This window comes from Pleurodeles waltl, chromosome 3_1 (genome assembly GCF_031143425.1).
Source record: "Pleurodeles waltl isolate 20211129_DDA chromosome 3_1, aPleWal1.hap1.20221129, whole genome shotgun sequence".
Taxonomy (NCBI): Eukaryota; Metazoa; Chordata; class Amphibia; order Caudata; family Salamandridae; genus Pleurodeles; species Pleurodeles waltl.
In genome coordinates this window covers 559296820-559311056 of record NC_090440.1, presented here as the reverse complement: position 1 = coordinate 559311056, position 14237 = coordinate 559296820, and the positions used below count along the sequence as shown (strand labels likewise).

The 14237-nt window shown below is 44.7% G+C and overlaps 1 protein-coding gene across 1 annotated transcript in view; it reads left to right on the top strand.

The window, feature by feature from the left end:
• Window positions 1-14237, top strand: part of EIF3J (eukaryotic translation initiation factor 3 subunit J) — a 105915-nt gene that overhangs the window by 19820 nt on the left and 71858 nt on the right. Inside the window, exon 3 of the mRNA XM_069222957.1 lies at window positions 2528-2591. Within this exon, the coding sequence (XP_069079058.1) occupies window positions 2528-2591 (64 nt within the window). The remainder of the gene's footprint in view (window positions 1-2527; window positions 2592-14237) is intronic.

The following is a 14237-nucleotide window of genomic DNA, read 5'->3' as shown; positions in this document are numbered from 1 at the left end:
GAACTCCTCAGTTGACTCCTGTGGGTCTGGAGGTGTAGGGCAGGAGTCTGACACTCTGCATGCTCCCGGAGAGGAAGGAGTGGATTCCTATGTCGTGGAGCCTGGTGCGCAGAGTGCTGTGGGAGACTGTGTTGAAAGCTGCCGAGAGGTCGAGGAGTATGAGTGCTGCAGTGTGGCCATGGTCTAGGAGTAATCGGATGTTGTCGGTGGCTGTCGGGAGTGCTGGCTCCGTGTTGTGATTGCTGCAGAAGCTGGACTGGGAGCTGTCCAGGGAGGAGTTGGCCTTGATGAAATTCTGTAGCTCTGCATTGATTGCTTTCTCTAGTACTTTGGCGTGGTAGAGTAGCAGCGAGATGGGCCAGAAATTCTTTAGTTCTGATGGGTCGGCGGAAGGTTTCTTCAAGAGGGCGCATTTTGGCATGTTTCCAGGCCTCGGGGAAAGTGCCTGTACTGATGGAGAAGTTGATTGTTACGAAGCTTGGGGACGATGGATGCGCTGGCTCAGATGTATATGTGGTACGAGGGGGCTCCAGAGTGGGCGCTGTTCATGATGACTGTTTCCTCTGTGGTGAGCGTAGACCAGTCGTGGATGGTCTGGGTGGGTGAGTCGGTCACATGTTCTGGTGACAGGAAGCTGATGTAGATGTCCTGGATCTTGTTGTGGAAAAAGGAGGCAAGTTTGCTGCAGAGGTCCTGTGATGGGGGATGCTGGTGGCTTCGGAGGGAGTGGGGTGGGGGAGAAAATCTGTGAACTCTGACTGAGAAGAGTTCCTTCGAGTTGTGTGGAGGAGTTGATGCACTCACGGAGTGCGTCCTTCGTTGCGTTCTTGATTTTTTTCGTCAGTGGGTGGCGGTTGCGGCTCTGAATGAGGCGATGTTTTTGTTGGATTGGCTGTCACTGAACTCCAAGCTCTGTATGCCACCAAAGGGACAAGTAGATTGTTTTACAAGACAAGTATATATTTTATTAAATTCCACACCCCTGAGAATGATGCTGTGCTTGCTAAACGTTCCAGTGAGTGTAACGTCATCGAATGACTGGTAAAGCTTTCAGTTTGGTGAAGGAGTAGCCTCCTTTTCAGACCCGGTGAATGAGAGGTAATGGCATGTTTAGCTTGAGTGTCTGGTATTGTCCAGTGCTTGGGGCTCTAGCTTTTCTTTGTCAAAACAATAAAGTTGGTGTGTGGTTTAACAAAATGATTGGCGAGTAAGTTTTTTTTATTTTTATTTTTCTCCCTCCTGGGCCTAAAGTTCCAGCGGCATAGTAAAATGCTGATGCTAAAATTGTGGTTGTGAACTAGTTAACTAAGTGTGCTGGTGTTCCATGATGATCATTTGTTGAAACAGTATAGGGCTGTTGGGTATATTTTCTTTCAGCATGAAATAAATATTTTTGAGACTGCCCGATTGTGACCTACAGGTCCTAGCAAAAAAATTATAATTGCTCAGATGCCATTAGTCTAGCAAACCTGTATGCACAAACATGGGCCAGTATAAAATTGCACAATACCTCTGGGCCTTGGTTGGTTTAGATGTATCCCTAGAATCATGTACTCAATGCATTTAAGACATTTTGGGAATAGCCTACTAACCGTAAAATTGTAAGACGGGTGTGTTGTGAAAAGGGAGTGGTGCATGATGGGGAATAGATTAGGACTATTAAATACTTTTAAGCTTGCACATGATTATGAAATAATCCTCCTGAAATGAAATAGCTACTGCAGAGGCAGCTGTTAAAATTAGACATTTGAATCCTAATTTGGAGATAGTCACTCCACTCGAATGAGAGAACCTACACCTGTAGTCCACCACTAGTTTTAGAAGATGATTCTTGAGCTGTTCTGTTTGTCATAGGTGCTGTGCTTATTTCTGACATTCTAGATTTCTGGCCCATTCTCAGGCTGCTAGGGTTTTTAGCTCTATTTAGTTCTATTGTGGAATATATTAATGGTATAACGTTTGTTAAACTTTTGTTTATATTTGTAGACAAACTGTAGGGTTTAAACAGACATGAGCACATATTTGTACATGCATATTCAGCAGTGTTAGACTTCATCATAAGGCATAACATAAGGGAATCAGGTCACCTCACAGCAGTCTACAAGAATATCCAAAGGACAACAAATTTTGAAAGTGCATTGCCCCATATGCTCCTAGGTTTCCCTTCACAGTCCCAATTGTTTGTTTATAGTTTCTTCAGCCAGAGCACAGTAGTACATGCCCCTGAGCCTCTCGGAGTCCGCAGGGACACTGTTCGAGTTCCTGATTATTTTGCTCATAGTTGATATTGTGAAGTCCGTCTCCTTCACCAGTACCACTTAGGCACAGGTTGCACTATTAATTAAAGGCTTTTAATTTAATATTAAAATGCACTAAATTTTACTGTAGGAAAATGTTATTTTGCAGCAAGTTTACTATACATTTAGTGTTGTGAAGGCAGTGTGTACCTGCTTAAAGAATCTTAATTTATTAACATTGAGCATGGCTGTGCATTGCTATTTCGTAATTAAAATGTTTTTCTTTGCAGGATAACTGGGATGATGAAGAGGAGGAAGGAGCAGAAGATAGTAAAAAAGAGGCCGAAAAAACAGGTGAATAACTGCTTGCTTCAGGTAGCTTCTGTGATCCGATGTAGCCACCAGGCAACATGCCCTGCTTTACAGAACTCTTAATCAAATAACTAAAACTTCCAATTAGGTGTTAATGGTTTTTCACAATTCCCAATTTAAAACTGCATTTCGTCCATGCACGAAATAAATTTGTGGTACAGCTGATCTCCACATGTTCCTGTGTGGCTTCTGCACTAGGATTGAGTGGATAAATAAACGGAAATGAACATGTTCTCTTGCGATAGGCAAGCACTGAAGATGCATTGTGTGCTTTCATAATCAGTTGATATAGAATATAAATGGTATATAGTTAATGAGCAGAGCTCGGATGGGGAGAAGTGATATCTTGCAGGGCTTCTGAGTATGTACTTAAACCTTTAATTGTCCTCTTACAGTCGACCATTGTCTGTTCTATTGTCACACTAGACATGGAAGATTATGGATGAAATATTTGGGTTGCTCGGAGTTCGGAACTCTAGGTAGATCTTTCACTTAGAAGTTTGGGAGTGCTTGACACTTAATGTATTGCTGAACTTTTCTATTTCAGTCACCCCTCAGTTTTCCGCTTTGGATTTCTGTGCTGCACCTGAAGTCTCCTAAAAGATGGCGACATGCTGACATCAGTATAGCAAAACCATATACCATTGTATCAATCTCCTTTTGTGAATAAACCCAAGGCGTGGCTGTATCTGAGGGTTCATCTAACCAGTTTTGAGAGGGGTGAGGTTCAGGGCATTTCTCCATGAGTTTGAGATTGGATGAAGTTAAGGGATAGTGTAGTTGAGTGTTAAAAGTACAACTAGAAGGGTAAGAGCCTTAAAAAGTAAGCAGTATGGGAACATTGAACCATCACTCTTCTTCGTGGTAAGGCAGATGTTTATTGAGGAATTCTTTGTATAGTGACTAGTAGCAAAGATTCCAGCTGGTCAGTGATAATGTTGCCTGTGAGGTTGCCAGCTGCCTGGAGTAGATTTGGCATGGCATGCCTTGTTTTGGATATTAGCAGGGGTGCTGTGGCTCTGTAACGTTGTGATTTTAAGAATTTCGAATGGGCATGTATTATAAGGCACACTGCCTCGCCCTCCAAAAAATTAATGCAGTTGGAGAAACTACCTCCTCACACTGCTTGCTTTACCCCACCTTGTTACATTACATTTATTCTATATCTTCCTATATCTTCCATTATTTGTTTCATTTTCCACCATAATTCTTCAAATAGTATCTTATTTTGGTTTGATGCTACATTGTCGCTACAAAGGCCATATTGTGTCTTACATATGCAGTATCTCTACCCTCTCGTATCTTATGTTAGCTGAATATCATGTAGTGCAGTGTCTAAAATGTATTCATCCTCTTGGGGCTGCTGACCAACTCAAATCGGCAGTGATTTTCTGAGGCTTGAATTTGGATTCCATAAGATGGTTTGATCTTGTGATCTATCCTGAACGAATGTGGGATGTGTTTAGAAGTTATTAATTTCTTGGGGCAGAGTTCTGATGTTCTTGTCTGTCCTTGGTGCCTTTCTTTATCTTGGTTTAACAGTTGAGATCTGCTCGTTATGAGTTGCAACATTGGAAAGGGGACCTTGTCAATTACGGAATGATTGATACAGCAAGCATCCACAACACCCTTTTAAATGAAGCTCGGGAATAAATGTTTTAAACATTTGTTTCCCTGTGAAAGAAGCTTGTGTTTGAGTCTGGATCCAAATGCTTTCTGCAGTATAGATCGCTAGCAGTGTCTTTTAGTGGACAAAAAGTGCAGTGATTGAGTAACGCAACCTGACAATCAGCTCACTAGATCATGAGCTCAGTGGTTATGGATTTGCTGGGTCTTGTGCTAAGTAACATCTTTCTACAATTGTTTTGCAAAAGTGTCCCTGACATTCGTGTGATTCCTGCCTAAAGAAACTAGCTGATGTGAGATGCTGTTCTAGAGATCAAGTGTATGTATACTTGCTATGAGACAGTTTGTATGTTGGGCTCCAAGGGCGTTGGTGACGTGCTTCAGTATGACAATAGCATTGAAAAAAATAAGTGAATGGGACTCCAGCTGCTCAGTGACATTGTAGACTCTAGAATGTTTTGTGGCCCAGAGCTCTCAATGAGAGAGATGGTAGTTGTGAATTGGAGATTTGTTTTGAAAAGGCTTTGAGTTGCAGCTATTACAGTGTTTGGTTCAGCATTTAATTATTGGATATGTTTATCAAATTGTCCTGGGTTTGCTTCAATAAGCGTTACGTTGCATGGCAAAATAGTTGTATTAATAGTATTGAGAGGAATGAGGCATATGGTTTAAAAAAAAAAAGACTTTTACTGAAACAAGAGACTTTACACAAACTATTGAGCCAGTGTCGATTGGGTTTAGGTGTGCTTGACGTATGTGTGGCAAATTCACCAGTTACATCAGCATTATGGAATAGATGTGGATTATAGTCACAAGCATTTAGGAACATAGGTGGCAGAAACATGCTCTTACTAAGAGGAAGTAGGGTTAATAGTCCAGGGACTTACTCACTTTCACAGTTTTGACCATACAGACTGGCACCCAGATTAAAGCTTAAGGGCTGCCAGGCAGGTATTTTTTAAAGATTAACCCTACCCCCCACTCACTACTCTATTCCAACAAAGTGCTCCTGTGCATCTCACAGCTCGTAGCGTGCCTGTTTCTGCAACGAAATGTACCACAGTCCCCCCCAGCGACCAGGAATAAAGGAGTGAGTTACTACTTTTTCCCCCAAACCACTCAAAAGGAAGAAAATGAATAAAATTCAACACCCAGAGAAGACTGCAAGAAACCAGCAGTGGACTCCTGAAGAGGAAGACCTGTGGAAGAAGGGGACCAAGTCTAGAAGTCAGAGTCCAGGAGGTGGAGCTACTACCCACCCAGCTGGGTAAGCAGGAGTTGGTCGACGGTGATGTAAAGAAGGTCAGCACTGCTGCCCTGGAATCGGTGTAGAGTTCCTGAGGGATGCAGACGACACCCCATGCTGGAAGAATTGCAGTCGGTCTTGGTGCAGGAATTCCACCAACAAGCTTTGGCAAAGGCAAATGTTGCGGTTGGTGAAAAGTGGAGGTGCCGGGGACCAGCGAGGACTTAACACCGACAGGGTGAGTCACAGGGGTGCCCTCGGCAACAGTTCACAGGAGCAGGAGCAGCACCCACAGGAGGTCCACAGGATGGGGGATACAGGAGTCTCAGAAGAGCCCAGGCAGCACGACTGAAGAAGAGTACCACACCACAGAAGAATCATGCAAAGGGCTGTGCGTCGCAGGAAGAGGTACTGGGGCTACATACAGCCAGAAGATCCCTTGGAGGTGATGCAAACAAGCTTTGCCAGCTGCAAGAGACATGGTGCACTGGGGTTCTGGCCTGCTTGGGCAGGCAAGGGCTTACCTCCACTAAAGTTTGTACAGCTGGCAGAGGACCAAAAGGATTACTCCGAACCACCACCTGTGAAGCAGAATCCACGCAGCTTAGGATGAGAGGAGATCCGTGCAGCCAGTTTCCGTAGGTGCCTGGGGGATGCAGAGGAGTGACTCCTTCACGCAAAGGGAGGTTCCTTCTTGTGCAGACTGAAGACTTCCCGCCCTCCGAGGATGCATAGCCGGGGAAATGTTGCAGAAGTTGGAAGGAGCTATAGGAACAATGTCTTCTTCGTGGATGCAGTTTGTCGCTTCCTGGAGGGCCTAGTCGCGGTTCCAGTGGCTAGAAGTCGAAGTAAGGTTGCAGAGGAGTTCTGCTGGAACTATGCAAGCCGAATCTGAGGACCCACCCAAGAGAGAGACCCTAAATAGCCCTGAAAGGGGGAGTGACCACTTATCAGGACGGGGCTCTGACGTTACCTGCCTGGCCACTCCGATACTCCCAGAGGTCTCTGCCAACCTTGGATTCAAGATGGTAGAACCCAGGGACCCTCTGGAGGAGCTCTGAGCACCACCCCTGGAGTGATCATGGACAGGGGAGGGGTCACTCCCCTTTCCATAGTCCAGTTTTGCGCCAGATCAGCAATGGTAGGCCTGCTAAACATTTTGCATGGGCTCACCATGGGTGGCATAATGCATTCTGCAGCCCATGGGGATCCCCTGGAATCCCAATGCCCGAGGTATCGTATACTAGGGACTTACACCAGTATGCCAAATGTGGGGTGAAAATGGTACAAGTTACTAAGTTGGAAGGGAGCGAGCATATAATCACTGGGGTCCTGGTTAGCAGGATCCCAGTAAACGCAGTCAAGTACTCTGACAACAGGCAGAAAATGGGGGTAACTATGCCAAGAAAGAGGGTACTTTCCTACATTCCTGCAAGCATGCTTCCAGCGTGATGCGGAAGAGAAATGCTCAGCATTTCTCTTCCACTCTGGAGGAGGGTGCTGGCAGAGGGGGGAGGAGGAGTCTACTAGATGCCAGGGAATTAAAAAAAAAAAAAAATAGTGGGGTGGTGGCTACCAACCTGTATGGACCTGGTTTTGCCCCCACCCCAACTGAAGGGGGTAACAGTCTTTCAGCTCTCCCCTGAACACTAAAACATCTTCTCCCACGGCAAACAAGAGGACATTTGATTATTTTGGGTTTTGGCTTTACATTTGGGCCATGAGAGCTTGGCTAACTCTCAAAATCGTCCCACTTGGAATGGTGCGGGCTGCACTTTTTGGACTTGGGGACGCTGCCATGTACAAAAATCCACAAGACCTAGACACATTTTGAATACTAAATATCTGGTTGATTCCAGGGTGGGGTGCTTCACATGCACCTGCACCATTTTCTTACCCACAATGCCGTGCAAACCTCTAACTTTGCTGGAACTCACACATTTTTGTGATGGAACCTTCCAGAATCTGCAGGAATCCACAAAATTCCTCCCACCCAACATTGTCTCATCTATACCGATAACCATTTTGCTGCACTTGTCAGCCTAAAAATGTTTTTTTTTCAAACTGGCCTTTTGGACTCGCTTTGGTTCCCCCTCAATTGCGACATGTTTTTGGCTCTTCCCTGTCACAGGCACTTGGCCCACCTACACAAGTGAGGAATCATTTTTACTGGGAGACTGAGGGGAACGTTTGGTGGTTTGAAGTTTGTCCCAGTGTGGTGATCCCACACACAAATGTGGGAAAAATTAGATTTTGTTTTTTTGGGATAAATTTGTGGTTTGCTGAGGATTCTGGGTAAGAAAACATTGGGGGATCCCCGCAAGTCACACCTTCCTGGACTACCTTAGGTGTCTAGTTTTCAGAAATGTCTGGGTTTGGAAGGTTTCCTTAGATGGCTGCTGAGCCCAGCACCAGGTGCCCCCTCCCTCACCCCCTGCAAAAAAACAGGTAGTTTTGTATTTGATAATTTTGATGTGTCCAGATAGTGTTTTGGGGCATTTCCTGTCACAGGCACTAGGCCTACCCACACAAGTGAGGTACCATATTCATTGGGAGACTTCGGGGAACGCTGGGTGGAAGGAAATGTGTGGCTCCTCTCAGATTCCAGAACTTACTGTCACCGAAATGTGAGGAAAAAGTTTTTTTGTTTGGCTGAATTTTGAGGATTGCAAAGGATTCTGGGTAACAATCTGGTGTGAGCCCCACAAGTCGCCCCATCTTGGATTCCCCTACATGTCTAGTTTTAAAAAATTTGCCTGTTTGGTAGGTTTCCCTGGGTGCCGGCTGAGCTAGAGGCCAAAATCTACAGCTAGGCACTTCGCAAAAAACACTTCAGATTTCAGTGTAGAAATGTGATGTGTCCATGTTGCATTTCCTGTCGCGAGCATTAGGGCTTCCCACACAAGTGAGCTACCATTTATATCGGGAGACTTTGGGGAATACAGAATAACAAACCAGGTGTTATTGCTCCTTGTCTTTCTCTACATTTTTTCCTTCCAAATGTAGGACAGTGTGTAAAAAAAGAAGTCTATTTGAGAAATGCCCTGTAATTCACATGCTAGTATGGGTACCTCGGAATTCAGAAATGTGCAAGTAACTGCCTCTCAACACCTTATCTTGTGCCCATTTTGGAAATACAAAGGTTTCCTTGATAACTGATTTTCACTCTTTATATTACACCAAAATAATTGCTGTACACCTGGTATAGAATGAAAACCCATTGCAAGGTACAGCTCATTTATTGGCTCTGGGTATCTAGGGTTCTTGATGAACCTACAAGCCCTATATGTACCCGTGACCAGAAGAGTCCAGCAGACGTAACTATATATTGCTTTCAAAAATCTGACGTTGCAGAAAAAGTTAAGAGTAAAACGTGGAGAAAATGGCTGTTTTTTTCACCTCAAGTTCAACATTTTTTTTATTTCAGCTGTTTTCTGTAGGAAACCCTTGTAGTATCTACACAAATTACCCCTTGCTGAAATGTTTAGCTTTCTGGGATCCAGCACTGGTTTCACACCCATTTCTGTCACTAACTGGAAGGAGGATGAAAGCACAAAAAATTGTAACAATGTGGTATGTCCCAGTAAAATGCCAAATTGTGTTGAAAAATTTGGTTTTCTGATTCAAGTCTGCCTGTTCCTGAAAGCTGGGAAGATGGGAATTTTAGTACCGCAAACCCTTTGATGTCATTTTCAGGGGAAAAACTACAAGCCGCCTTTGGTAGCCCTTTTTTCCCATTTGTTTGGGGGGGAAAAACGAAATATTTGCTGTATTTTGGCTAATTTCTTTGTCTCCTTCAGGGGAACCCACAAAGTCTGGGTAGCTCCTGAATCCATAGGATGTTTGGGGGAGGGGCGGGGGGAAGGGTGGACAAAAGGACACAAATTGGGCATGGGTAGCTAATGTGGACAAAGTTATGAGGGCCTAAGCGCGAACTGCCCCAAACAGCCAAAAAAAGGCCTGGCACCTGAGGGAGAAAAGGCCTGGCAGCGAAGGGGTTAATCTTTCATAGCCACTTCCGTTGGCAAGATGAAGATACGTGTATTTTTATAGCGCTGCACTCCTACAAGCAGCCTTTAAAAAAAATTATCACTTTAAATATTAAACTTTACCACTCTTGTTGTACTGAAGAGAATTTTGACTTCGCTACAATACCAATTATAGCTTATTAAGTCATGCACAGTGTTGTTGTACCGACCGCCAATAACGTCTACTATTGAAATCAGAAATAATGACAAAACATAAATGTGCAAAACAAATGAAACAAAATAAAGTTAATGACCACCTTTTACAAGCAGTGATTCATTTTTTTTTTTTTTTCATATAATATATTCACATCTTATAGTAACTGCAACAAGCATTTCATATTTGCTACCAGTCTAAAGAATACATATTTAAACTGGGTCACCCTGGCTGTACTGTCCTTTATGAATACAAAAATTCTTTACAAAAAATAAGCTGGAAGTGTGGAGGCCGTTTTTAGGCAACATCATGCACAGTAAAAAAAAAAAAAAAATTGGCCACTGGCATAGCCGTGAAGACTATGTAATAATCGGCAGGACCACAAAATTATTCTGCAGAATCTTCCCTCCTGGCCTCAGTTCTATGTGCAACTATTGCACCGCCCACCTCTCCCGGTACGAATTGAACATCACCTACCGACCATTGGAACGTGTAAAATAAAGCACTCCGTTTCGAGGCCCAGACACAGCACGTTGAAGAAAGCTGTCTGATAAAACCAATACTCCCTGTGAGCTACCACATTTAGCACACATTACAACTTCTAGTCGCCCAATAGTATAACTCTAACATTACATCTCTTGCTTTTGCGTTCTTGCTTATCTTAAAATCCATTTGTTTTAGCCAACAAAAATGATGCGCTGGTTATTACATGTAATTCCAATAGACCATCTACAACAAAATTGCCTAACATACATTACATTTTCAGATTATCTAAGGTAGCGCACAAAGTTTGCTGTGATCCTCCAATTAACCTTAGACTGCTTTTGCCACAATACATGACCTATGTTATAAAACCCTAAGTTCGGCTAGCAAATAATTGAAATGCTCTCACACATTCCTCTTGATAGAACCGAGATGGCTGCACAACAAAAGTGTAAAGTGAAGCGAAACGCAAAAGGAACAATAAAGATAGCTATCTCTATTGTGACCAGATGTGTCTGATTCACACGCAGACATTAATTTGTCTGGCAAAACAGCAGACAAAATCTTCCAATGGAGACAGTAAACTAGTTCACAAGCTTGCCAAACGTTTTGTGCAACTACAAAGTAGCATCAGTTGTTGTGTTTTTTTTTTTTTTAGCAAAAAAGAAAACTATTAATCGCTTCTTTAACACTAAACAAAAGACTGGTTATTTGGTGAACTAATACTTAACCTTCTATATGGCGAGATGAACTATTTTTAACTTGTAAGCACTGTACTTTTAAAAGAAGTCTCATATTTGTCTATTTTTAATACTGGCGGCATGATAAATATGTGCTTAGTTTCTAAAAGCACTGCTCTCCAAGAAAAAGCTGATAAAATGGGAAGAGCGAAACATCTAAACAAGATTTTTTTTTTTTTTCTTATTTCAACCAAGCTCTAATGAAGTTAGCAGAGCAGCCTGAGAAGGCTTATGGCCTCAATAAAGGAGATAAGCAATGCCCTATGTGTGATATCATGAGTGCTGGCATGGAGGGGCCCAGGAGACCGAGAGGGACTCTGCAATGCGAGGGCATATGGTGTTTGTTTAGTAAAAAAAAAAGCTTATTTTAGGAGCCAATTGTTTAGTAAAATAACTTTACTTTAGGAGCCGAGTATGACAAAAGCACTGGAATAAAGCCAAAACAAATGTCAAACATGGGAGGAGGTGGGAGGAACGGTATGCTGCAATAAAACACAGGCAGCTACCAGCCTAAAACACACAATAAAAGGGGACCACCAAAGAAACTTAAAAAACAAAAAACAAAAAAAAACTGTGTCAGCAATAAAGAGCCCAAAGTGAACAATACAGTAGCTAGTCACCGCTCTGAGCAGAAAAAGGCAGAACTGACCACTAGCGAGCAAGAATTAAATAATTGTCACTGAAACCAACAAATTAAATTGCTTCCTTCCACAGTGCAAGTATACTTAAGAATACATCAGGTCGAACGCTTACGCTCAACCTAAAAATTGCCAGTCTTTCTGCCCCACTCCCCTCCTTGGGGGAAGTGGATGGGGCAATAGCCCTGAATCTGCCCCTCTAGAACACTAAGGAACATTTTATTAAATTTAGTGTAGGGTGGGGGGCCCTGTGATGGGCTGGTGACTGCCCCCAACCTCAAAATAATTGGCAGTCTTTTTGCAGACCCCCCCCCCTCTTAGAGCGGCACATGGGGGCAATAGCCCCCGATCCCACTAGCACACCAGGGAATAATTTTTTCAATTAGTATAGGGGTGCGGGCGGGCCATGATGGGGTGGCCAATGCCCTCACCCCTTAAAAGAAAAAAAAAGGGACAGTCTTTCTGCCACAGATGGGGGCCATAGCCCTGTCCCTTTCTCTTTAGAAGCTCTCTTAATCTTCCGCCACTGACTCATGCAGTAGCTTCTATCGTTGGGTCCACTGAGATTAATGGAGCGTAGGTCTACTGAGATTTGATGTTTGAGGTTTGTGTGCTGTGAATTATTGCAGGTTTCTGAGAGCTTGATTGTGTGTGAACACTCTGGGGTGATGTGTCTTTCACTGCAGTGTGTGTAGGCACATGGGTGGATATATGTAGGAAGTTGGCTCTATATGCACTATTTCAAAGTAAGGAATAGTATGCACAGAGTCCAAGGGTTCCCCTTAGAGGTAAGATAGTGGCAAAAAGAGAATACTAATGCTCTATTTTGTGGTAGTGTGGTCGTGCAGTAGGCTTATCAAAGCAGTAGTGTTAAGCATTTGTTGTACACACACAGGCAATAAATGAGGAACACACACTCAAAGACAATTCCAGGCCAATAGGTTTTTGTATAGAAAAATATATTTTCTTAGTTTATTTTAAGAACCACAGGTTCAAATTTTACATGTAATACTTCAAATGAAAGGAATTGCAGGTAAGTACTTTAGGAACTTTGAATAAATCACATAGCTATTTTAAAACTAGACACTTAATGCAATTTTCAACAGTTCCTGGGGGAGGTAAGTATTTGTTAGTTTTTGTAGGTAAGTAAACCACCTACGGGGTTCAAGTTTTTGGGTCCAAGGTAGCCCACAGTTGGGGGTTCAGAGCAACCCCAAAGTTACCACATCAGCAGCTCAGGGCCGGTCAGGTGCAGAGTTCAAAGTGGTGCCCAAAATGCATAGGCTTCAATGGAGAAGGGGGTGCCCCGGTTCCAGTCTGCCAGCAGGTAAGTAACCGCGTCTTCGGAGGGCAGACCAGGTGGTTTTTGTAGGGCACTGGGGGGGGGGGGGGAACACAAGTTAACACAGAAAGTACACCCTCAGCAGCACGGGGTGGCCGGGTGCAGTGTGCAAACACACGTCGGGTTTCCAATGGAAATTGATGGGAGACCAAGGGGTTTCTTCAGCGATGCAGGCAAGGGGGGGGGGGGGCGCTCCTCTGGGTAGCCACCACCTGGGCAAGGGAGAGGGCCTCCTGGGGGTCACTCCTGCACTGGAGTTCCGATCTTTCAGGTCCTGGGGGCTGCGGGTGCAGAGTCTTTACCAGGCGTCGGGATCTGGGAAGCAGGCAGTCGCAGTCAGGGGGAGCCTCGGGATTCCCTCTGCAGGCGTCGCTGTGGGGGGGTTCAGGGGCGGGGCAACTCTGGCTACTCAGTCTCGTAGTCGCCGGGGAGTCCTCCCTGAAGTGTTTTCTCCACAAGTCGAGCCGGGGGCGTCGGGTGCAGAGTTGCAAGTCTCACGGTTCCGGCGGGAAACGCAGTTGTCTTGAAGTTGCTTCTTTTTAAACAAAGTTGCAGTCTTGGGTGAACAGAGCCGCTGTCCTCGGGAGTTTCTTGGTCCTTCTAGAGCAGGGCAATCCTCTGAGGATTCAGAGGTCGCTGGTCCTGGGGAAAGCGTCGTTGGAGCAGTGTCTTTTAGAAGTGGGGAGACAGGCCGGTAGAGCTGGGGCCAAAGCAGTTGGTGTCTCCGTCTTCTCTGCAGGGTTTTTCAGCTCAGCAGTCCTCTTCTTAGGTTGCAGGAATCTGAGTTCCTAGGTTCCGGGGAGCCCCTAAATACAGAATTTAGGGGTGTGTTTAGGTCAGGGAGGGCAGTAGCCAATGGCTACTAGCCCTGAGGGTGGCTACACCCTCTTTGTGCCTCCTCCCAAGGGGAGGGGGTCACATTCCTATCCCTATTGGGGGGGGATCCTCCATCTGCAAGATGGAGGATTCCTAAAAGTCAGTCACTTCAGCTCAGGTTGCCTTAGGGGCTGTCCTGACTGGCCAGTGACTCCTCCTTGTTTTTCTTATTATCTCCTCCGGCCTTGCCGCCAAAAGTGGGGCCGTGGCCGGAGGGGGCGGGCAACTCCACTAGCTGGAATGCCCTGTGGTGCCGTAACAAAGGGGGTGAGCCTTTGAGGCTCACCGCCAGGTGTTACAGCTCCTGCAAGGGGGAGGTGATAAGCATCTCCACCCAGTGCAGGCTTTGTTACTAAACAGAGTGACAAAGGCACTCTCCCCATGTGGCCAGCAACATGTCTCGAGTGTGGCAGGCTGCTAAAACCAGTCAGCCTACACGGGTAGTTGGTTAAGGTTTCAGGGGGCACCTCACAATAAAATGTAGACTGGCATCAT